The 25,101-nt window shown below is 43.3% G+C and overlaps 2 protein-coding genes across 4 annotated transcripts in view; one reads left to right on the forward strand and one right to left on the reverse strand.

Annotated features, from left to right (window-relative positions):
- Positions 1-10,800, reverse strand: part of LOC102789290 (histone acetyltransferase KAT7-like) — a 23,772-nt gene extending 12,972 nt beyond the window's left edge. For 2 of the 3 annotated variants that reach the window (XM_087837373.1, XM_087837371.1), the window contains exons 1-6: positions 10,579-10,800; positions 8,877-9,021; positions 7,672-7,872; positions 2,416-2,700; positions 2,249-2,331; positions 2,008-2,094 (exon numbers count right to left, since the gene is read on the reverse strand). In XM_087837373.1, the coding sequence (XP_087693499.1) occupies positions 2,008-2,094; positions 2,249-2,331; positions 2,416-2,700; positions 7,672-7,872; positions 8,877-9,021; positions 10,579-10,593 (816 nt within the window). In that variant the 5' untranslated portion in view covers positions 10,594-10,800. The remainder of the gene's footprint in view (positions 1-2,007; positions 2,095-2,248; positions 2,332-2,415; positions 2,701-7,671; positions 7,873-8,876; positions 9,022-10,578) is intronic. The other variant, XM_087837372.1, reaches the window with a different exon arrangement.
- A 1,254-nt stretch (positions 10,801-12,054) lies between these two features.
- Positions 12,055-24,000, forward strand: aldh16a1 (aldehyde dehydrogenase 16 family, member A1). Its single transcript, XM_087837247.1, has 17 exons — positions 12,055-12,327; positions 13,454-13,553; positions 13,682-13,808; positions 13,894-14,051; positions 14,139-14,216; positions 14,723-14,910; positions 16,147-16,305; positions 16,389-16,547; positions 16,698-16,854; positions 16,996-17,071; positions 17,304-17,409; positions 18,883-19,016; positions 19,138-19,311; positions 20,182-20,386; positions 20,476-20,661; positions 22,241-22,366; positions 22,489-24,000. The coding sequence occupies exons 1-17, from the start codon at positions 12,238-12,240 to the stop codon at positions 22,660-22,662; spliced, it is 2,397 nt and encodes a 798-aa protein (XP_087693373.1). The 5' UTR covers positions 12,055-12,237; the 3' UTR covers positions 22,663-24,000.
- Positions 24,001-25,101: the final 1,101 nt, after the last annotated feature.

Genomic DNA, 25,101 nt, shown 5'->3' on the forward strand with positions numbered 1-25,101 from the left:
AAGAAAACTCTGGGAGCCGCAAATACTTTTTGAAATCTAAAATGAAGATGAACACTATATATATTGTTTGTTTTTACCTTTATGCTTTGTGTGAACAACTAAAGTAAGTAAGTAAAGTTTATTTATTAAGCCCTTTTCACAGACAGGCAGTCACAAAGCGCTGTACACAAATATTATAAAATAATATATTACAAAATAAACAATACAATCAACAGACATTATACACAATGTAAAAGATCAAATGTAAAGAATATAAAATACGTAGATCAACAAAAGGCTTGTTTGAACAGAAAAGTTTTTAACTGCTTTTTAAAAGAATCCACAACAACTAAGCTGTGTTGCTTATGAAATCCATGAAGTGCTACAAAGAAAATTACGTTTTATTTATGTAATTAACACATTTTGAACTCTTAAAGAAATATAACAAAAGGAAAGACACCCAGCTGAACTAAAATGATCCAGCAAACAAAAACTGTTGTGAGCCGCCACCCTCATATCGCCTTTGTGCTTTTGGAGCTTTGACCTGACTTTTAAAAAAATAATTGGAAAAAAGCACTATGCTGCTAAAAAAGGAAAAATATATATTTGCAAACTTCTGCCTAAATATGTATTTTACCTGGTTAATGTGTGTGGCGGGGCGTGGTCTGCAGCGCCGCTGCAGGGGAGGCGGACGCACCTGAGCGGCACCCGCAATCACGCCTCCCCGCCTTAACGTCTGTGCTGTTGTGTTGGTGTGTGTTGGGCTGTGAGCTGAAAAGCTACAGCCGGCTGTATGCGTACAGCAACCGTGTGTGAACAGTGGTCAATAAAGAGATGCTGAAAAGCGTGTTCATGCAAACATCGTCGGGTCTGCTGTGGTACGTTTACAATAAGACTTATGGTCCCGAACCTCTGCGCACAGCGTCTGCAGATCGGGGCTGTACGAAGTCACTTTCATCTTTACAGGACTGTAAGCTGTCGTCTGTGAGGCGTGAGCGTGTTTGTTTTAACATAGTTCACGGTGGAGCTGCTGACATCATGTGGATCTGAACATCCATAACTGGCCTACCTGGGGTTGAAAGTCTCGATAAATGCACGGCGTTTCGGTGGGTACACCAGCTTCCGCGAGTGTGACGCTTATTTTGAGCGGTGAAAAAATAATATAATATAATTTTATTTTTATATTTCAATATCACAATAATCTTCCAATTTAGAACTACAAGTTAAAAAAAGAACTAAACACAAATAAAATACACTTTAGCTAAATACTTCTAATTTATTTTCCCAAACCACCCGGAGCCGCAGTATAAGGACTAAAGAGCCGCATGCGGCTCCAGAGCCGTAGGTTGCCGACCCCTGGGTTAGTATCTTGCCCAAGGATATTTGACATGCAGCCAGGAGACAGCCTGGGATCGAACCACCGACCTTCTGATTAGCTGACCTGCTCTGCCACCTGAGCTACAGCCACCCCCAAACATATGTGGTTAAAGTATAAATCCTTAACCAAGTGTCTTTATTAATGCAGTGGCCATAAACATAACCAGGGAAATGTCATCATCATTTGGCCGTCCGTGCGTCCACAGAGAGGAGGTAACCAAGTGTCAGCGTAATCATTCCTTACTGCATGTGACCTGGGTTTACTCAGGATCAGAGGGAAGCCAGTGCAGAGAATTAAACAAGCACAACAGATCAGTCACATTGCTGCTACTCTTTTACAAATACAGTCAGGCAGCGCGGGTCCTACCACAGCTACCAGCAGCTCTTCATCACTCTGACCCTGCTATTCTGACAAATCACAGCATGATGTGAGGTGTTGCTGCTCTAAGAGTGATGTTGTGCTGTCTGTGGGTGGGGGGGTGAGGGGGGATTCCCTCCCACACACACGGACAGCATTGTGTAACGATCCACTTCCTCTAAACTCTTAGGCTGAGTTCAGCTGACAAAGGGAATAACTTAACAGACGCATGTGCACGAACTGGAGGACTCGTTTATGTTTTATTTGTTTACTTGCGTGCGTCCACGTGTTACCTGGTTTCTCGTGGAGTGTCTGTTCTCGTCCTGGCGGTGCGACAGCGTCCTTTCCTCGGCCTGTTTGTCGCGCGTCGATGCCTTGCCCTGACAAAACATCAACACCGTCTGCCAACAACTCACAACTGACCCCGCAGCAGGAACATCACAGCACGTAGCATCATAGTTTCACACTCACTTCTTATCCTGAATTCCCCGTTGATGCATCGTCATGTTTATTTGTGTTTGTGTGTGCGTGTACCTTGCATTCGTCGGCAGAAAGGTTGTGGTAGAGAGGGCATCCTGATATGGAGAAATGTCTCTCGTGCCTCCCTGTGAGATGACCTGAGAGACACCGAAGGAAGAGGATGAGGAGATGCTCTGAAGAGGAAGTGATGCTGTGAAATATGTGCAAGTCTGTGCACTCACCCAGCGAGTTGCAGCCAGGTGTGGGACACTTCATGTTGAAGTTGTAGCTCTCGTGGAAACGCCGTCGTTTGGGCCGGTGGGAAAGGTCGTGGGCGGCGGCCTCTTTGAGCGACAGCTCTTTGGCCAACCTCTCGTCTTCCTCTTGTGAAACTACAATGTCGTTGCTAGAAGACACGAGGTCGTTGCTCGGGCTGGAAACTTCAATGTCCGACTCTGATGACGGGGCGTTGCCTGTTGGTGTGCGAGGAGGGGTCTCGTCACGATCCGCCCCTTGTTTGACGTCTACTGAGTCAATCGTGACAACGAAGACATGTCAGATGTCAAACAGACATTCTTACAAAAGTCACATCGTTTTTCAACTTTCAACTGTCTTATATCTTATGGGAGGCCTCTGTTAACTTTTGTCACCACATACACAGCTAGTTAACACAGCTAGTTAACACAGCTAGTTAACACCCTGCGACGACGAAGAAAAATCTAATATTAAGGAACATATTAGTGCAGCAGTGTCTGAGCTCACAGACCCAGCGGCTCAATTGAAGCAGGCACATCAACACTTTTCTTTTTCTGTTTTTCACTCATGCAGGGCGCGTCAACACGTCAGTCCAACTCTGTGTCTGCAGACGCAGTAGAAGCATGAAAGCAAAGCTCAAGTGATTTCTGTCCAGTGAGACGCTGCTTAGGCAAAGGGTTAAATGATATGCTAGTTACATGTTGGAAACACTCAGAACTTAACACACAGTCACTACAGTAAATGGGAAATGGCCTGTATTTGTTTAGCTTTTCCAGTCCCTAAGGACCCCAAAGCGCTTTATACATCCAGTCATCCACCCATTCACACACACATTCACACACTGGTGTGTGAATGTGTGTGTGTGGCTGTCGAACACTGGCGCCACTGGGCCCTCTAACCACCACCAGTAGGCAACGGGTGAAGTGTCTTGAAGGACACAACAACCGAGACTGTCCAAGCCAGGGCTCGAACCGGCAACCTTCTGATTACAAGGCGAACTCCCAGCTCTTGAGCCACGATCAGTGTCATCCTGTCACAGCTGGGTCTTCTGCTCAACAGTCTCCAATTTGCATAAACATTGTATGGTAGATAATTTCGACATTTCTTCTAGTGGTGGGCGGTATAAACGGTATAAGGTAGAAGCGATATGAATTTGGCCAACGGTAGAGATTTTGACTATACCGCTCTACCGCATGTTGATGATGTCATCAAGCTGCGCCTGTTTTGGTCAAAAGCATCGCAGCGGCTGCAAGCAATATCATCTGCAAATTATGCCGGGCGACGGTAATAGCGAAGATGTTTTGGAATACGAGGAAAGCCAAAAACTGCGCTTCCTCCATTTACGTAACATTGATTCATTAATGCTGAATTCTCTCGCAGCTGCTCTGTTCCCATGTTGTTGCAGTATATTAATGACTAACCTCGTATTGTGGATGGATTATCTCAGTTGTTCTCCCAGTGTTGGGTAAGTTACTTTAAAATAGTAACTTAGTTACATTACTAGTTACTTCTATCAAAAGTAACTCAGTTACTTCAAGTTACTCGTTACTTTCAAAGTAACTAGTTACTAGGGAAAGTAACTTTGGTTTTACTCAGAATTCTCTTGTTAATGTGTTGCTTCCACAACTTTGCCAGTCTTCTAGCTTGCTTACTTGCCACAAGTGCACTGTGCCACCTACCAATAGAAAGGAAAAGATAATGTGCATATTTCCACGAGAGAAATCCCACGCCTGGACCGTCATTGACTGCTGCCATGATTCTAGCCTACGTCACAGCGTCATGTGCGCCTTTTACATCCAACAGAAAAACTGCAGTCGTGGTGCTTTGATTGTACTCAGAACTCGGAAATTCTGCCTTCTGAATAGGAAGATGTAGGTAACAGCAGACTGCAGATGAGCTGCATACAGGGCTGGACTGGGACAAAAAATCGGCCCGGGCACTTTGACTAGAGACTGGCCCACCATTATAGGAAAAATCATAAAGCCTTTGAATGAAAGCAAACGCTGTTGTGACAGTGATGTTCACTGTTTTGATGGTATATATGCATCAATCGTTTGTTGTAAGATTCAGATAATTATTTTTTAAAAGCTAGACATTTTAAATGAGAATAAGAAAGAAAAGTATTTCTTTGTGCCCCCCTCTCCCTGTTAATGCCCTACCTGCCCCCCTGGCAAAACTTTGCTAGACCCGCCCCTGCACAGTTACCAGCTGTCAGCTACCTAAAAAAGGATCCTGGGGTTATTTGTCTCTCAGAAACAGTTCATAACTTCCCTTCAAGTCATTTATGTCACCTAAAAGGTAAACCTGTTTCTCCATCACCTGTTCAGCTCTGATGATTCAGTAAGGACATCTCCTGGTTTCATCTTCATGTTTCCCTCTCACCAGATAACCAAACCGATATCATGACCAGCAGCTTTACAGCTGTGGCTCCAGCAAACATCAGCTGATACTAGAAATTAATATTAAATAAATTCTAACAACAGCTGATCAAGCTTAAACGTGCTGCTGTTGTTTAGCGTGACATCCGCTGGTTTCCTGTTTCTGGCACAAAGTGGGCGATAAACAAACAAGAGAGCCGATCAGCTGATCATTGTTCAGTTTTCATGATTGAAGTAGAAACGGGAGAGGGAGGGGAGAGAATGAGAGAAGAAGAGGCAGCTGTGCAGCAAAGACACAGAATAAATCCAGCTTTGTGTCTTTTTCATTGTAGCTGAATTACGGGACAAACTGTTCCTTTTCACCTCAATAAGAAACGCGCAATATTTTCTCTGAATACCAGACGGGACGGTTGGCAACTCTAATAACTTATGAACAAAATAAAGTTCAACATCAGTAGCATCATAGCACCCACCCAGCTGTATAGAAACTCCGTCATGCTAGCTAGTACGCAGTACGGAAAAAGTCAGAATAACGAAAATAAACTCCACCTAAACTTGGTTTATATCTGACCCAGATAGACTGCAGGTCATAACTTCTTACCTGAAGTTCAGTTCACACTTGGACCGGCGGCCGCCTCGGGTCTCTTTTCTTTCTGCGTCCCCTTTCCCTCATCCACCTGCTGCCTCCACCACTTGCTAATGTTATTGAATCTGTGGAAGCTCCGCGATAGCCACCACACGAAGTAACGAGTAACGACCCTATCTAAATCCCAGTAACGACTAACGCGTTCCTGATTTTGGCATAATAACTAGTTACCGTGCTCGTTACCACAATAATAACGTAGTTACTGTAACGCGTTACTTAATAACGCGTTAGTCCCAACACTGTGTTCTCCTGACTGAAGTTTGGTCCGTTTACAGCATCCTGCCATGCGACTGTATTTGTCCCTAACCATCAGGAACCTTCACGTTAACTTTTATCATGTGGAAAAAAAGTTAGCGTTCATCCTCCAGCTTCACTGTTTATATTATGCTAACATAGCTGTGTCGCTAGCGATCACGTAGCACATCATTATACCAGCTAGTCCAACTTCAGTAACCCTACAAACGTCACTGCTGTTTAGTTTCCTTCATTTATGTTGGAAGTGACAGCAGAGCTGTACGTTTGAGTTTTCAGAAATCTCTCAGTCAGAACAAGCTATATCATGTTTAGGTGGAAGCTAGCGAGCTAACTTCCTGCTAACTTCTAACTCTGTTAAATTGAATAAATTCTGTCCGCCCCTCCCTGAGCCTGGTCCTGCCGGAGGTTTCTTCCTGTTAAAAGGGAGTTTTTCCTTCCCACTGTCGCCAAAGTGCTGCTCATAGGGGGACATATGATTGTTGGGTTTTTCTCTGTATCTATGAAGCGCCTTGAGGCGACTTTTGTTGTGATTTGGAGCTATATAAATAAAATTGAATTGAATTGAATAGATTACTCCACGAGGCTCCAGACTACGGTAGCTGTAATTCTCCGACAATCCATCAAGCGGTGCGGCTTCGTACCAAAGTCGTACTAAAACATTTTTGACAGATGTTTGAGCGCCGTGAAATCGGTTCAAGCTCAGTGAGCGCAACCAGAATTCATACATAAGGCGCACCGTCGATTTTTGAGAAAATTAAAGGCTTTTAAGTGCACCGGAAAATACAATATACAGAAGAAACGAATACATCACGATATATATCGTTACCGCACATGCTTCAAATTATACGGCAATATGGATTTTAGGCCATATCACCCAGCCCTAACTTCAGCATACAATTATTCCCTAAGGAAATTATGTGTTATAATTTACAATCATAGCATTATATAATCAAAAGTTAAGCTTATGTATCAAATAGCTTTTAATTTTCTATGCTTCACTGGTTTTTCTTCATCACAGTGAATCAGAATTTGTCATTTCAAACAGATACAAAGAATGTCCAGCCCTCCTGCAATGTCCCATATTTGAGAAAATATTAATAAAAACTTCAAGTTGCAAAAAACAATTTGTGATGATTTCTGTATGGTTCAGTTTTCTATGTAGCTCAGTTACACAATACTGTAAGATAAAGCATGTAGGATACGTTTTAACATAAAACTCCCTGATTTCATTCAACTTTCATGTTGGATTGAGCAAATATAACAAATTGTACCAGTAGATCGTCCAGTTAGAACAACATGCTGGAATTTCTAGATGGTGCTCTGATTATAACACAGAAAAAAAACGAGTTAAATATATCCATATTTTTTCATTTTTAAGACCTGGGTACCTAAATCGTCCATTTTAAGAACATTTTCTGCTCCATCACTGATTTGCATCACACGTTTGAATGTGCAGTATATAACAATTGACATATGAAGCTAAAATGAACAGCCTAATAACCTTCTGCAAACCAAACCTTTCTACAGGTACAATAAAGTAACCTGAACCTGCAGATGATCACATCCTGCATCCGCTGAAGTTAGATGACAGTTCCTGGTGTCTATGAAGTAATTCATCCATCTCAGTGACAAAACACAAGCCCAGGATATCTACTGATAGATATTAGTTGTATTATAAGCAGGAACACACTGTGATCACAGACAAGCCTCGTGACATCAGCTGAAAGGCATCATGGACTCCGCTGCACATTCATGTTCTTCCTTCTTTTCTTTTGCCCTCGTGCTTTTCTAACACTCTCGTTCTCCGCCTGTCCTGTTTCTTTCTCTCCCTGAACCCCTCCTTCCTGTTTTTCCCTCACTGCAAATTCATCCTCTAACTAAAGTTAGACCAAGCTCAACTTTTAATAAGAAAAAATGTTTAGAGCATTAGACAGTTCTAAATTCTAGAACTGTACCGATCTTACCGTGAGCCTCTGTGTCAGAGCCGGACGACCTGCTCTGCCGTAGTGGGTATTTTTTGGCTGTGGTGTTTGCCGCCCCCTGCTGGCTGCGTGTGACCCTGCGCCCAGAGGAGAAGACTGATGCTGCAACAGCTGTCGGCGCTGACTCTACGGCTGAGTCCAGAGCTTCATCAGAGCCCACAGTTACAGGAGAGCTGCAGTTATCTACAGAAGAGAGGAGAAGTCAGTCAAAGTGTTTTATTTACTGCAGTAAAATAACTTTCAGGGGATTACTCAACCAACTCATTAATCAACAGAAGAGTAATCACCAGTTACTTGATAATGTACTTTTCAAGCATTAAAATGAAAGGTTCTGCCAAACCATGAAAAAATGATCAGCATATGAAATCTGCTGCTGTTGGAGCCCTGAGAGGACTCTGCTCCTCTTCCAAGAAGAAACTTGACTGAAATGCCTGATTTTGTTAACTGTGTAAGTAGTTTGTCAGTAACTGAATCCAAACGAAAAAGTTAAAAGAAAAGAAAAGATGCAAACGGCCTCGGCGGCTGTGAAGAGACTAATCCCATCACAAAACAGAAGCAGCGGACCTTTGAATCCACTTTGTTTTTGCAGGTAAATAGCCTCTTTGCTGTTTCTGTGTGTGTGTGGTTGAGGGAGGGGGACGACGACAAGGAAAGAGTAGCCAACTCTCCTCGACAAAAAGCAGAGGAAACAGTGTCAGTCTCTGTTTTAAATCTCCTCTGATAGCCAGAGCAAAACGAGGTCACCCGGGGGTGGGAGTGTGCGTGATTGTGTGTGTGTGTGTGTGTGAGAGAGAGAGATGAGGGAGATCAGTCTGTCTAAGGCCATTCATCCTCTATGGCTGCCCATATACAATAGCTATGTCTAAACCAGCGTAGTGAGGAGGGTTTAAAGTCTCAGGCTGGACTCTGAATGAATGCATCTTTAATTTATATTACTTATAGAGACAGAATTACACAGCATGTAGGCATGCTTCGATTCCAGAACACCCAAAAGCTACACAGTAACCTAAACAATGTGAAAAGGATAGATGTACACCTTTATATCAACAAGTTATGTTTTTTTCTATTTCATGCAATTTTTATTTTGGTCAGTTTTTTTCGTGCAAACCTTTGGCTCAGAATTTGTTAACAGTGACTGAAGTGATCTCTCTTCTAACTAGTATTTCTGTCCAAATGTGAATGTTTACCTTGTGAACTTTGGCTGAGTCGCAGAGACGCGCGAGTCAGGCGTGTGCTGCTGCGTCTGTGCACAATCTCAGCAGCTTCAGCATGCTCGACATCAGCGGAGAAGTCCGAGTCCTCCGTCCCGTCCGAGCTGCTGCCAGCGGTCCTCTGGGAAAGCAGCAGTTAGAAGTTAGAAGCAACAACTATGGACGACCAACACAACCGCGTGTGACAAAGTTACTTGTTTTTCCTCTTTACCAGAGGATAATCCAACAAAGACCCTATTCTGGGGGGAGGAGCGTCACCCCCTTCAAATCTCCTTCAGCACTTCACCCCCTCTTCCCACCAAGGACTTGTAAATACTCCAGATAAGCCTAATACCAGTATCACCACGGGCGGTCCGGACAGCTAATCTATTGTATCAAGCACAACCTATAACAACTGGGTTTGTTTAGAAGTCCAGCACCTAACGATTCAGGATAATTTGTTCAAATCAGCACACTTCCAGGTTAGCTAATAAGCATAATGAATGGAATGTTGTTTTATTCTGACAATTCCCACTAGACTAATTAAGCAGTGAGGGCTTCAATCACTGCACAAACTGATCCCTGTCATCTCGGTCTGGCCTAAAAAACAAAACAATCAAACCAAAACAAACACAAAAAGTATGAAAACAGGATCAAACAATGTGCACATTTCTCTCTGTTTAATTCATTACAACCATTATTATTGTCACAGTATTTATTTAGTTACTTTTCTAATCTGTCCTTACTTATGTTAAATGAAATGTAGAAACAGTGACTACTTTGTTACATTCACTTCCCATTCTTTTCTCATTGTTTTGCTAACTATTTATGAAAACAAATGAACAGTTACAGACTTTGATAAAAATGGAGAGGTAGATCCAGGCCAATGTGGTTATCCTGCTTTATGGAGGTTAGCGTAACATCAATAAAATAATAGTAAAAACATGTTATTAGGCTAACTAATTGTCTTTTAATATTGATGTAAATTTATAACAATGTAAGTTACTTTTTAAAATTCACACAGCCAAAAAGAAACCCAAAGATCAGAAACAACGTCAGTACAGCACGGGCTATTACCGCAAACTATGTTTGACAACTTCATAACAAGATGCTGCGCGCACAATTTACATACGACCAATTAAATTAAAAAGGAGGCGGGCGTTAGAAAATGCGAACCAATGAACGCGACGCTTGTCACGCGTCCGTCCAATCACAGCTGTTGTTTTGGTGCGGGCGCCCGCTCCTCCTCGCACCCCGAGAACTGCCTATTGCTTTTTCGTCAGTAAGCTAAAGCTGCTGCTGTTACCTACGTTAAAGTGTGCTCGGGATTCCCACAGTACTAAGCAGCCGTTACAAATTTGAACAAAGTTACCAGCATGTTTAAAACTCTTATTTGGGTACTAGAAAGAAGCGACGGTTCAAAAACAACAACATATTCTTGCAACTCAGCAATCTGAGCCTGAGCTAGCTTAGCCATATAGCAACCGCAGATCGACAGCTCACTTATGCGATGCTATAAACGCTGATATTCTACGAATGCTACAAGCCGTTCACTTTGTCTTGTAGGAACGTGTTTTAGCTTGCAGCCCCCTTAAGTTTGTTTCCCACACAGTTTGTTTGCTTTTACCTCTACGTCGGCTAACATTAGCTATGACGTTATGTTGTTGTTTATCTGCATTAACGGTTGAGTCTGCCTCACCTTTCTCCGGGGCATTTTTCAAAGATCTGCCGTAACGCCTCTGGCGGATTATTATCCCGTGCTGTGGCAATTTATGGCAGCCTTTTGAAACTGTAACAACGAAAAAATAGCCACCAGCTGACATGAGCCAACCCAGCTGAAAAAAAGCGCATAAAATTCTCCGCACTTCCTAGTGAGGACAGCGCAAACTCGCTCTTTTTGGGCGGTACAGTGACAAAATGACTCCGGGGAGAAACATACACCGTCAAATCACGCTACTATGGTGCATTAAGATTTTTGCAGCCATATTTGAATGCGCTCAATTGGGTATTTGGGATTGCTTTAAACTGTACAGCATCGTAAAAAGTAATAGTCATAATAAAAGCAATAAATAAATAAATGTAAAACAATTAGCCGTTTAAAGTAATGGCTGCGCTAGTCAAAACTAATGACGTTCTTATAGACGTGGACCACTAAACGCACCAAAACACGTTGCGTGTTTAAACCAAATTTGTATTGTGGCTATGAATCTTTTAACTGGAGGAAGTCTTCAAAACAGCAGACAACACAATTACACATGTACTTAAAAAAAAGTGATTTAAATTTAAAATTTAACACCATAACCTCCTAAGATGTGATGAGTCATTTTTAAAGCGAATTGCCCCTCATTTATTATCATTTATTTTCATTTTTTAATCATTCAAAATTACTTTTTGTTTTAAAATTAAATTATTTGTTTTATTTAGCTACATGACAGACTGGACAGGTGACCGAATGTTTCCGTGTGTGCGTGTGTGTTTTAAAGGTGTAGCTACTTTACGTATGTTGGTAAATAGACTTCGATGAACAGGGTTTACAAAGGGGTTAAATCTAAACTTTAAAAATTACATGTTATTCAAGTATCTTTATAACTCTTTGATATTGTAACCAATCCGGTCCTTTTTGTCCACTTAAAATATGTTTACAGAACTATTGTGATATTGTTTGTAATATTTGCTGTCCTCTTGGGCAGATTAACCTTAAAAAACATTTTTAATGCCAACAAGATTTTCTTAACTGGATAAATATAGGATTTATAAAAGTCACTGCCAAAAACTGATTGCAGCTTCTGCCTTGTTACAATAATGTTGTTTGTGGCTCAAGATGACTTGATAGCAGTCATGGCGGATACAGTTGACATATGTTTCACATATTATAGACCAACAAGTTATATATCAGTTTTAGCAAACACTAAAAATCAGTTTTTGGCAGACGATAATTTTTTGGCACAAACACCGGAAATTAGTTTTTATTTTGAAATTATGTCACGCGTTTTATTACAATAATTTGTATGAGTTTAAAAAAACGAAAACTAAAAACTGGATTGATCGTGGTTTACGAAGTTAAAAAAGGTTATTTTTATTTTCTCAGTGTCCATACATCCTAGTACAGTCTATCTGCGTTCTGGTGAACTTAGCGCACACGATAGCGGAAGTCGGGAGGAGTGAATCCTCTCGCTCTCACGTATCGATCTGCGCGTTTCTGGCAGCTCAGGGAAGCTAGCACGTTTCTTTCAGAGTCGGAGTGACGCTCGAGTTCCCCTTCTGCCAGCTTTCTCTCTTCGTATTCTTCCTAACTCCATCCAAGAACGACCACGCACAGCGACGGCGAGATTTGCTCCCACAGTGCTTTCCTCTTATTATGGCTGTTAGCAGCACCAAGACAGTGTACGAGATTTTCCAAAGCATGGAGTACGGGCCAGCAGCAACTTCTAGCACTGCTACTGCACAGGTACAGATTACGTTCAGATTCATATTCGGAGACTGCTTTAAAACTAAACTTACTCACAGATGCTAGCATGCTGTGCTGCGGAGTTAGCGGATACCTTTGTAGGTTATTGAACTCGTGAAGTTGCTTAACTGTTAGCCCAGTGTCCCTCACAAGACAAACATGTGACACAACTAGACACATAATTACATTATAATGTGTCAAGGGATTACTGTTCATGTAGATTGTTTCTTTTTTATGTCCGTATCCCACCGTAGTCCGTGAAAAACATTTTAGGGGTTTCCTCTTTGAACTTGAAAAGAGTTTAACAGGAGCTTCTGCCCAATGCCAAATGTAGAAGATGGGATCTCTCAATAAAGGTTTACCCCTCATGCTGTCAGGCCTGCTAAAACGAAGTAAAATAGCTGGCTGCTCCCATCTTCTGCGTACAGTCTATGATTGCTACACGCAATCTGCAAACAGCTGTGTAAAAACAGCTGTGAAGGTTTTTGTGGCTGTCAGGACATTGAAGGTTTACAAAGAGTACTAAATTACTGGATAAGCACTCAAACCACTAGCATGCTGTAATTTGACAGCCACATCATGTAGAGCAGAGACCATAGTACCACCACTGAGTTCATACATACTGCAGAGTGGAGCTCTGTCTGTACTTTGGTCTTCAGTCTGTAAACAGCTGACACTCTTCACTTTGCCTTCCCGCTGTTATCAGTCACTGCCATGTTTATTGGTCTCTTCAGCCAGTAAAAAGGTTTTTTGGTTTTGGGTGCTGCTCATCTGCAGGCCATAACTTCACGAGTGTGCTAATAACAATGTTAACATGTTGTGGATTTAAAATGTTTAGAGCGCGACAGACTGTAGTTTTCTTATTTTGAAAATAATGCACATCTCTTATATGCAAATGCTTAGATTTGCAAAAACATTAGAAGAGCCTTCTTTACCTGTAAGACTGCAGATAACAGCTTGTCTGAGATGTTCAGCATCCTCCTCTGTGCTCATACAGGCACGGTTTGATAAAAGGGGAGCAAGATTTTTTTACTTTAATTCAAGGATTTTCACAAATCTGCAGTAACCTTTTAACAAAACTGAATCTGTGTGAGAGTGATCCTTCCCTGTTCCCTTTCTTCATCAGGCCTGGCTGGAGCATCATTCCCGTTCTCTGGGTCTCTTCATTGATGGTAAATTTGTGTGTTCAGCAGACGGACGGAGCTGCTCCTCGGCTGATTCTAAAGGTGAGAGCAGCCCAAGCACACAGTTACACAGAAGTTCAAACTTTTTCATTACCAGTCAGTGTTTCAGACTTTTTACAAACATCCCACTGATAATGATGGTCACAGTGTTTTGCCTGCCTGCTCTCCAGGAAGTATTGTATGCAGCACAGCATGCGCTGAAGAAGCTGATATTTCCCAGTGTGCCTCCTCTGCTGTTAACGGTTTCAAGTCCTGGAGCAGCCTGAGCTGCAACCAAAGGGCCAAAGTGCTCCTCAGGTCCAACAAACACACCTTCACACACCTCCTGCTTTGTTTTTGAGCCACCAGTTTAACATACAGATGAATTTCTGTCCTCTAACAGGTTGGTGAGCGTCCTCGGGCAGCACGGCCAGTGTCTCTCAGAGCTGTGTGAGCTGTGTGAGGCCTCCTGCTCCACCGCCGCCCTGCTCAGGCTGCTGCAGTTCTACAGCAGCTGGGCGCAGCTCAGAGACACACTCCTCGCTGACTGGACACCTCTGGGTGAGTGAATTCAGCTGTCGTTACAAAGATGCTCTCAGTCTTTTTATTGTGTTGTTTCCTAATTTTGCTTCTTTTTTTATCTTCCAGGTGTGGTGGCAGTGGTGACCTCCAAAGACTGTCCTCTCTACTCTCTTCTGCTCAAAGTCCTGCCAGCACTGGCTATGGGTAAAACACACGCCGATGTTTGTAGCTGAAGCCTACTCTGACTCTAACATCAACTCTGAACACTCAGATGTTCTGAATACCTGAGTTTAAAAGTGAAACACTGAAACGTCTCCGTTTAAACATTTAATACTATTTTATAAGAGATCCATTTGGTTCTTCTTTACGTTTCCTGCAGTGTCCCAACTTTTTCAGAACTGGTGTTTGTGGTCCGTTGTTAGATCTTAATTACTATCAAATGTATCCAGATCTTTGATATGGGAAAACATCAAAGCACGTCTCTCATCAGCCTGTGGTTACATTCGTCGATCCATACTTTAGTTGATTAATAAATTATTTGGTTTATTAAATACCAGAAAATTCACCCAAAGCCAAAAGATCTGTAAGATTCGTCATGAGAGAGAAGCCAATTATCTCGTTTGTAATCTGTTATCATCTTAATTGTTTAGGTTTCTTTATTTGTGGTGAAGAGGAGCTGTGAGGTATAAATGAATGCTTCTTCCTTCCAGGCAACTCTGTGGTGGTTGTCCCCGGTCAGAGCACGGCCCTCCCAGTACTACTGCTGGCTCAGCTTTTTACAGGAGCAGGACTTCCTGCTGGGGCTCTTAATGTGCTAACAGGAAGTGACATAACACTGGGTGTCAAAGTGGCCCAGAACCACAGCATCAGTTACGTCAACTACTGCGGCAACAAGGAGGTGTGTTTGTGTGCCGTGTTTACATGTCTGTGTGGGACCAGAAATGGGAATGTAACTATACATGTGGGGACCAACAGCCCTTATGGCGGGGAGGGGAGCTCCAGGCCTCGAGGGCTGGTGTCCTGCAGGGTTTAGATGTCCTTGATCCAACACAGCTGATTTAAATGCTAAATTAGCTCCTCAACATGTCTTGAAGGCTGTATCCCAATTCAGGGTCTGCAGCCTCAACGATCCTCAAGGGCCGCGTACTCAAAGACCGCTAAGACCGGAAGTGCGAGGCTTGTGAAATGGGACGGTCTAGCCTCCGTTGCGCTGCCCAGGTTGCCTAGCAACCATGATACTAACAGCTGGAAACGTTTCATACAGCTTTGTTTGACAGAAATGAAGGAGAAAATCTTTTGTTCATTTGTTTGTTTGTTTCTACATGAGCTTTGATCATTCTCTGATTAATCTCAGCTATTGAACGGCGTATATTTTAAAGTAAAGGCTTTAAAACCAAGTTAGTACAAACGTCACTAATGTCACATGACTTTGCCGACATGTGGCCAACAGTAATGTTTTAATGTTCTTCGTTAGTAAACATTTGCACATAAATAAGTGACATCATATTCAGTTCTTACTTAAAGTTTACTCTTCGGGCGCCCCTCATCCGCTGTTTTTTTTCGGCAAAATTATCCACACCCACCGCCGCGCTATGCATTCTGGGATATGTTGGGCCACAAAGTCTACACCGCCACGTCCTTGAAATTCAGGGAAATTAAGGACGCATTTGAGGGCCGCATTTCGAGCAGCCTTCGAATTGGGACAGCCTTCGTCGCGTCGCGGTGACGTAATCGGCCTTAAAATGCGGCCTTTAAGGCTGCAGACCCTGAATTGGGACACAGCCGAAGTTCTCCAGAGGCCTGGGAATGAACTAATCATGTGATTCCGGTGTGTTGACCCAGGGTGAGATCTAAAACCTGCAGCACACCGGCCCTCGAGGCCTGGAGTTCCCCACCCCTGCCTGTCCCTTCGAGTTTGAGGGCATTTTTGAGACTCTTAATGTGGTTTTGGTGTCAGGTGTTAGGTTGTGGTTTGGATTAGACATTGATTTTTGATGATTAGGGTTAGGGAAAGCATTATGTCAATTAGACGTCCCCACTAAGATATGAAAACACGACTGTGTGTGTTTTTGTGAGTGAAATGGAGTCCAAATGGTTGATCTGAGTGTAAGAAGATGTTTCCCTGCTGTTTGAGGACGGAGTGATGCTGCGTAAGGCCACAGCAGGGATGGGAGTTCCTGTGTCGTTGTCACCGTGCGTAGGCTCCACCTGTCCCTTCATCATCTTTGAGTCGGCAGATATTAACAGTGCCGTGGATGAGGCGATGGAGGCCGCCTTCAGGAAGAAGAAAGAGGTACGCTTCTAGAGCGACGAGGTGACTCTTACTCCAGCGACACATCCCTGAGCCTGTTTGACTCTCCTCCCCTCTGCCTGCAGGTCTTCTGGGTGTTGTGTGTGCAGGAGAGTGTGGTGGACAGTGTTGTTGCCCATCTCAGGTTGCGAATGGCCAAGATGAGATGTGTGACCCTGCCCAGTGAGGCAGACAGGAGACGGGTGGATGCTGCTGTGCAGGAAGCTCAGCAGCTGGGAGCCACGGTTAGTACGAAGACTTCAGGGTTTAAAAATGTTAATGCAGGAAAAGTTTCAACGAACTTGAAGGTTCCCGTAGATCAGTCTGCTGATGGTGTGTACCACTTCATTTTCCTCTGAGTTTACCATAACCAGCATTGAATAATCTCTTCTCAGTTGGTTCAGTCCTGTGCTGATCCCACCTCAGGCGCCCAGTATCCTCCCACTGTGCTCTGCGGGGTGGCCCCCTCCTCACCGTGTGTGCTCGACCCCTGCCCTGGACCACTGCTGCCCCTCATCACCTTCAGAAGCAACACAGAAGCCGTGACTCTTGGTAAGAACCTTCATGTGAAAGCGTCTCCTATAAGACACCAACGTGAAAAAGGTTTCAGGGTTTTAAAGGGTTACATTTGCATCATGATCAGAGAGCATGTGTTGAATACGGCGCCGGAGTAACGTTTTCCTCCCTGTGCAGGGAACCACAGTCCTCACGGTCAGGCAGCATCCATCTGGACCGAAGACCTCACGCTCGCTCTGGAGACGGCTAAGAGGTGCATCTCTCTGCTTTCTTCTGCTAACAGTCTGCTTCCTCCTTCTCTTCGTTTATTCGTTGACTTTTCTTCTGACTGTCATATACACTCATTTCTTCACAACCACCTGTGCTCGGTGTAAAGCGAATACATCGACTTTCATGGTCGGCTTCACATCTCGTGACTGTCCATTTAGTGCTAAAACTCATATTTCCTTTTTTAAAATGAATATTTCTTCTTCGTGTCCTCCCAGTTTGTCAGTTGGCTCTGTGTGGGTGAACTCCCACTCCGTCTGTGACCCCTGTCTGCCCGTCTCCGGTCACAAAGACAGCGGGACCTGCACCGATGGAGGACAGGAGGTTTGTTTCAGGAGTTTGTGGCTTTGACAGGCCGACAGAGCCTGGATCAGGAACACTGCTTACACATGCTGGTGTAGTTCAATGTTTGAATCCAACGTAGAGCTCTACGTGACAGCGTACGTCTAGTAGCTCTACGTCACACGTAGAGCTACTAGACGTACGCTGTCACGTAGAGCTGGGCGATATGAGATTTTTTTCATATCACGATATGTTTCTTCATTTCAGGCGATAACGATATATATCGTGATATATATCACGATATATATCACGATATATATTGTGATATATATCGTGATATATATCACAATATATATCGTGATATATATCACGATATATATCACGATATAAGCCAAATAACTATATTTGTAAGATTTAAATGTGCCGTTGCTCACAAGTAAAATGTGAAATAATCAGCAGCTTGTTTTGATTTAAATATTTATTTCCCATAATAAGTTCAACAGGGTAGATGTACTTAAGGAGACTGTTTCAGATAAATAAAGGCAAATATTGCAAACTACACAAAAGGAGCCGCTAAAGCTTTAAGTTTCAAACTAGAACAAACAAAACTACTAAACTGTCAATTCCACTTAGAAACAAAATATTAATTCTAAAAATAAATCTTAGTTTGTTTTACAGAAGAACAAAATTGACTAACTTTTGTCAATATCAAATAAACTGAGAACTAAAAGGAAATTCTCGATCTCTCCTTGTTGTATAGCTGAGCTTTTCAAACAGTTTAACAGTTACTTTAGTCGACAGAAGCCGTATGATGAATCAGCGCTTCCAGTCAGAGACTGAGCATGCACCGCTTTATTGTGTTTCCAGACTTGCTTTCGGCACATTTACAGTGGCTGCTCTGTTTGTGTCAGACTTGAAACAGCAGAAATACCTTCACACTACAGAACTTCTGTGGCTCTTCTGCTCGACAGTCTCTCCGGCATCGGAACCATCATCTGTTTTCTCTTCGGTAACCTTCGCTCACGCTCTCGGTTGATGTTTCTCTAGTCGGCACACTCATTTCCTCCGTTACCCGGGCGGCACGGCGGCTGGCTGCTTCCCAAACAAATACACATGTGCGACTGTACGTAACAAGTCACGTGACGTGACGCTGCGGCTGTGATTGGTTCGGCTCTGCGCTACTTAATTTGGATTGGCTGTTCTTCTTTTTTTTTTTTTAAGACAACGAGCGGCGAGGTCTATCGCAATAGTTTAATTTTTCTACCGAGAAAAAGTTATTTCACAATACACATCGTTATCGTTCTATCGCCCAGCTCTAATCCAACTTCCCCTGGGTGTCGTCTCGCTGTTCTTAGTTCAGTGTTTGCTGTTAGGCTCTTGCAGCACTAATAACTTCGGTCTTTAAATGTTCTTTTTGGTCTCTGGCTCCGTACACACCAGCTCCTGCAGGGCAAAACTAAACACGCCCACATAAATCACTCACTCCATAATTATATCCCCTCTTTATTCTGTCAGGGTCTGTACCAGTTTCTACGCCCCTCCTCTTCCTCACCCCCTCTTCCTCGCTCCTCCCCCGTCTCCATGGACTACGCTCAGTTCGGAACAGAAACGTCTCCACCTGTCATCCCTGCTGAGTCGGACCCTGCCAGGTGTGTTGGTGAAGCATCATAGCTGTGCAAACACCCACGTTTCTATTTCTGGTAAATGTTGCAGATAAATGTGTTGCACAGCACTAATCGCATCATTACAGACATTTATTTCCTTTTCTAGAGCCCCTCAGTCCCACCTGCAGTTTGTTGCTGGTAAAGCATGTAAATCAGTGTCTGGCTGCAGTGTGGCTGTGCAGCCACCAGGTGGTAGTGGTGGTGTGTTGGCCTACTGCCCAGACGGGGGCCGGAAGGACGTTCGCAATGCTGTGGAGGCTGCTGTCAAAGTCCAGCCAGGGTGAGAGCGCAAACACGTACACGTCATTCAAAGGACCAAAAACACAACTGAGGTTTGTGTACTCGCACAACAGATGTTGTTGAGTTTATGAAACTGCAGATATTCCAATATGTAGTCAGTATATTAGTGGAAAAGCCATCAAGTAATGATGTAGGTACGAATCATCCCTGTTAGCCAAAAGCTTAGAGTTTCTGGATGGTTTCACAGGTTGTTTCAAGTCTTTTCTTAAAAGTGCAGACGGGGTTCACCTCCCACACCTGCACCTGTGCAACCACAGAAGGGCTGAAAGCTGCTTCTGCACTGAGAAACTGCCAGTCTGAGAGCAGAGTGCTCTGTTGGTTTTAAGATGGGATTATTTAAGAGCTTGAGAAGAATTTAAAATAAAATTCTGCATCTACGACAGAGCCACTACAGAAATGTTAATATTTTAAACTTCGAGTCAGACGAGGCTGTTCGACTAGAAGAGTCACAAAGTAGGAATCTGGAGCGTGAACTGAGCAGAGTAACAAACAATATTAAAGTAACAAACTTTAATATGGTTTGTTACATTTTTACTCCATACACACAACATGTAGACGGAGTCCTCTGAGCCTTCCTGCTCTTATCAGCCGGGCGACTGTAGGGCCGCGCTGATAACTCGACTGTGGGAACAGATAAAAAGTGCAGAGTCATGAACTCGACACAAACTGCTTACAGAGTTTTATTCCACTGAAATCTCACAAACACAAGCTGTGAAGCAGGACGTGTGGCCATCACTCATCACAGTCTTTAACAGTTTATAGATTTTATCCACAGTAATGACGTATGACCTGACAAATGGCATCAGATTTGTTTTATATTATTGTTGTTGTATTTCTTTGTCTCTTGTAGCTGGATGAAAAAGAGCGCGTCTGCACGTGCCCAGTCACTCTACTCTCTGGCCAAGGGCCTCGAGGCGAAGAGGCGGGACATAGCTGCAGCCATCAACACGCAGACCGGCCTGTCAGTGGACGAGGCTGAGAAGGAGGTGGAGCTCAGCGTTACCAGGCTCAGCGTTTGGGCCGCTTACTGTGACAAAGTCCAGGGAGGAGCCCTGGTGAGGCCTTTGATGTTCCACAAAGATGCTGAAACATAACAAAGTATCAGCTGAGGCCGTCTGACGCTCGGTGTTCCCCTCTCCTTCAGCCCATGCCAAACTCTGGCTCCGCTCTCTCCGTCCCTGAAGCCCTGGGAGTCATGGGGGTCGTCCTACCTGACTACAGTCCCCTCCTCTCCATGGTAACCGTGCTTGGGGCAACTATTGCCACAGGCAACGCTGTTGTTATGGTCCCCAGTCAAAAGTATCCACTGCCTGTCTTGGCATTCATCAAGGTAAGTGAATAAATGTGCTGTGAGGCAGGTGGCAGGGACGCTTTAGAGAGAAGTTGATGTTTCAGTTGGAGCACAAAGTCAAACACGCAGAAGTCGGAGGAACAAAAGTAACACGAACCGAAGAAATACGTGTTTGTTATTCAGAGGCAGCTGACCTGAACATCGTCTTAACTCAGGGGTCAAACTAGTGATTGTGCAAGTGAAAGAAAAGTCTACACAACATTTAACCTGCCCAGGTTTGTATGACATGTCCACTGTGTGGGTCAGAAGCAGAGCTGCTGTCATTAGAGGAAAGGCTCGCCACCCTGCAGCCATGTTAAACATGTGCGGGCACTCATGTGAGCATGTCGATTAACTTTACATTCAGTCGTCAGCACGACGTAATCGTGCACGTGCAGAAACGCCAGTCAGCTGTGATGAGAAGCGCCTTTAAGCAAGAATAATTTTGTCCGTTTTATGTACACCACCACGTTTGCTGGTGTTTCTCGTCTACTGCAGCAGATCGCTTACACTGCTCAGGACGCTGCGCTCTGTTTACGCTCGCAGCAGGTGCACAGAGTCAAAGAGACCAACTACATGAGAACAGCTGTCTCAGTGTGTCATCCTGTGCTGTGATTACAGCCGTTCACCAACTCTGTGAACAGTCCTCGCAGCCATTGATCAACGGTCACGACAGCGAGCATACTAACAACCATGAAGCTGAGCTTGTGGCTAATATGTGATTCTAAAGTGGCTGTTGGTGTGATGGTAAATAGTGATCTGTCTGAGTGTTAGCCTCTTAATAATAATTTGAGGATAGGGCGTGCAGGCGTAAGGGATCTGAGCCGAGGATAAAGGAGTCTTCATGCGTCGAACACATGAACTGAACTGAAATAAATAACCGGATGAGTGTTAAATGTCTGGACCCAGCTGGATGCATCATAGTGCTAAAAGGGCTTTGAGGGTAAATCTGCACAGCTCTGTGCGGCTGAACTCGTCACGTCTAACATGTGTGCACGTATTTGGCTTTACGTGTTGCAAAGAAGCGCTGAAGATGTTTTTAATCAAAGGTAAAACCTTGGAAATGTACTTAGTGTCTGAAAGAAGCAACAGCTGTTTACTCAAATGGAAACAATGTGCAAACTTCAAAAGGTTTTAGAAAAGTCTGCTTATAGAGTCGTGATTGTTTTAGTTATCTGCAGTGTTGCATCTATTCTGGGTTCCCCCAGAACGTGTTTGGTTGGCCTGCTATTGTAAGACATGGTGCCTACATGTTTTTGTACAGCCTAAGCAAAAAGAAAAAGACAGTGAGGAGAAAAAGACGCAGGTGAGTCGACTGTTGGTTAGATGATGCTTCCTAATGGAGAGTTTGAAAGTCTTAAATTGTACCTTCATGTTGCGGGCCTGTTTCTAAGTTGGTCAGCATTAAAAGTGCTTGGTCAGCCCAGCGTGAGCTGCAGTCGATCACGAGGCTGTCAGTGGAAACTTGACTGTAGACTTGAAGCAAGTCTTCGGGTTTCTCAGCTGATTTCAGTCAGCTCCTGCATCAAAAAGCACCGTGAGTCATAAAAACTGTTTATCTTTACTGCACCTTTCTCAGGTGCTCCAGTCCTCGGACTTGCCAGCAGGTCTGGTAAACGTTATAACAGGAAGTCGAGACCAGCTGACTGTGGCTCTGGCGAATCACAGTGTCATCAAGGCCATCTGGTACTGGGGCAGTGCTGAGGTGAGGCTCCCTCGTTTTGCATTAAACTGAGCTCCTGACTTTAGGATTGAGTTCCTTCTCCCAAATTAGGCCTGCCTCATATAATCGCCTACACTCGCTTCACTGTTTCTGATCTCCTGCAGGGCTGCCAGTACCTCCAGCACACCTGCACTAGTCCGCTAAAAACCCTGCGCCTGTGTGGGGACCGGGAAGGGAAAGATGGGGAGCTCGACTGGACTCGGTGCCGTCCGTCATTCCTGGAAGAAATGTGGAGAAGCGCTGTGCAGTGGAAGAGTGTGTGGATTCCTACAGCGTAGAACAGAACGGCAGGAAGAAGGAAAAGAGTTACAGTTTGGACGTCATTGTGCAGCATTTGAGTGTGACCTGAAAAATCAGAAATCAGAAGGGGAGGAGGGATTTTACAAGCAAAAAACATTATTAAATTAAATGTTGAGATTATATTAGGAATGAGTGACATAAAGCACTTAATAGACAGACGAGGGATTCAATGCAGGTCACATGTTAACAGTGTTGCTCATATAAAAGCTGATTTTTGTTGCCAACATGGTTTAAAATGATCCTAAAATGGAAAACGTGGCGATAGATTCACTGTGATTAAGACGAAAGGTTTTTCCTTTTACGTCCCCGTGACCGTCGATGTAGAGACGCTAAAACATTTCATGCATCTTCACTGTTTTCATTTAAATGTCGGTTTACTTTATCGAGCAGAGCAGTCGCTACCCGTCAGAATAATCAGTTCATTGTTGACTTTGTCATTTTGGTTTTTAAATAAAGCCAAAGTATCATCCATTAGAACTACTGCAACATTTTGCTTGATTAGTCAAAACGATCAATAAACTGAAGGTTTATTAACAACAGCTGCTCTTTAATGTTGGGATTCCTTTATTTTAGTCACAACATGCTATCATGATAATAACCCTGCTGATTTTCTACCTCTATGTGTATTTTAATTAACCCTCACATGTCTGATTGCTGTTTTGTACACATCCATAAATTGTTATGCAGATAAAACAAGAGGTCAGGTGTCACAAGTTATTTCAAAGTAGGTCATGTTCACATTTCTTTCCACGTTAATGAATAATCCACGTGAACCGTGACAAACCTCAGGAGAACTTTGGCTCCGATTATTGCACCGGTGTTGCAGCGTCAGTGGATATTAAATAGATAAAGTTCCACTTCCTGCTCAGAAATTAAGACAGACAGAAATGAGGTGCAATTCAGAAAAGATCACAGCAGGGGGCGCTCACAAGGTAGTTCTCAGTGATTAGGAGTGAATACAGATAAATGTGAACAATATATATATTTTATTTTGTTTTTGACAATACAGCAACACTTATGTACTAAAGTTTTTTCTGAGAGAAAAGCCAAAAAAATGCTTCCAATCTGGTGACGTAAGCTGAGAGGTCCTCAAAAAACCCCTTTGTGTCACCTGTTTCTAAACAGCAGCTAAAACACATTAGATGTGCGGTTTAACTACAACAGAAGCTTACATGTAGAGGAAGCAGCAGGTATCAGAGGGTCTACTGCAGCTTCAACACAGCCTTTGTTTGTGTTCGCTGGCTTGACAAAACCTAAAAGCCCAGCTGGAGATAACAGGAACCTCGACGCTGCTTATCAGCTTTCTCCTGTCGTAGCTGCAACAAACATTTGTTCATTTTTTTGCGGTTTGCACTTCTGTAACTTTCATTCAGTCAGTTTAATAAAGTCTGGCTGAACAAATGCACATGTCATGCAGGTACTTAAAACATGCTGTAAAGTAAAGATCCAGAGAAAATGTTTTACTCCAGGATCTAAACCAAAGCACCGGGTTGTGTTCAGCATAAGTTACCATGGTGATTTAGTAGAAAGAGAGCAACTTTTGTGACACAGAAAACGAAGGATTTAATGGAGCTTCATAGTGCACCACTCGGGTGGCTCCTGCACACTTCATGCCTGTAAATGTTCTGTGGAGCTATGATGTATTTCTTTACTTAGAGGAGCGTTTACTACAAATCAGATGTGCAGAGCCCTTCGACTTAAAATCTAAAGATATTTTCCAAAGATAAGTGTCTACCCAAAATGTAAATTTTTGGACTGCATCTCTGTCGTCCACTCTTCATTCAGAACGGTCTTGTGAGTGCCCGTATATAAAAACCTGAACTCCAGAGAGGCCGTGTTTGCTAAAATGCTGCTTTATCCTCAAGCTGCCAGAACGACTCCAGCAGTTTGTGTGATTTGGTGTCAGAATATCAAGCATTTAGCTGAAGTTTGCACTCCTGGAGCTTCTAAAGAATTATGGTCTGCATCTTGGTGCTAATTATGCTGTTCACATCTGAGCAATCAGATCACACCAAAGAGAGTCCAGTTCAGCTGCACTGAAGAGTTCTTCATTGAAATATCTCAGCTGGGGGAACTATGAACTTTGCAACTTGAAGCCGTGTCAGCCTCACAGATCTGTCAGTGACTCAGCAAAACAAGCAAAAAGCAGCACATGGATCCAACTTCCTGTGTCTGTCTTTGGCTGTACGTTAATACTGTAATTTCATTTGTTTCCAAATTCACATTGTGAAATAAAACCAATAAAACAAACAAATGTCAAGTGTGTCTGTTTAAAAACTAATATTTAAAGAAAACGATTGTCTGGAAATGTATATTTATTGTTTTATTTTTCCCATTACTCACAAATACATTAGCTTTTCTAGCTTCTAATGTTTTTCTCTTGGAAGTTACATTTCTACTGTCTGTGCTATTGCAGA

The sequence above is a fragment of the Neolamprologus brichardi genome, unplaced genomic scaffold, assembly GCF_056152115.1.
Source record: "Neolamprologus brichardi isolate AB-2024 unplaced genomic scaffold, ASM5615211v1 NODE_ptg000031l+_length_7269946_cov_1, whole genome shotgun sequence".
Lineage (NCBI taxonomy): Eukaryota > Metazoa > Chordata > Actinopteri > Cichliformes > Cichlidae > Neolamprologus > Neolamprologus brichardi.

Coding starts and splice junctions, on each gene's coding strand:
- aldh16a1 (XM_087837247.1), top strand. CDS start 12,238: ATGGCTGTTAGCAGCACCAAGACAGTGTACGAGATTTTCCAAAGCATG. Junction 16,306..16,388: donor CCTTCAGGAAGAAGAAAGAG/GTACGCTTCTAG, acceptor CTCTGCCTGCAG/GTCTTCTGGGTGTTGTGTGT. Junction 20,387..20,475: donor AAGTCCAGGGAGGAGCCCTG/GTGAGGCCTTTG, acceptor CCTCTCCTTCAG/CCCATGCCAAACTCTGGCTC.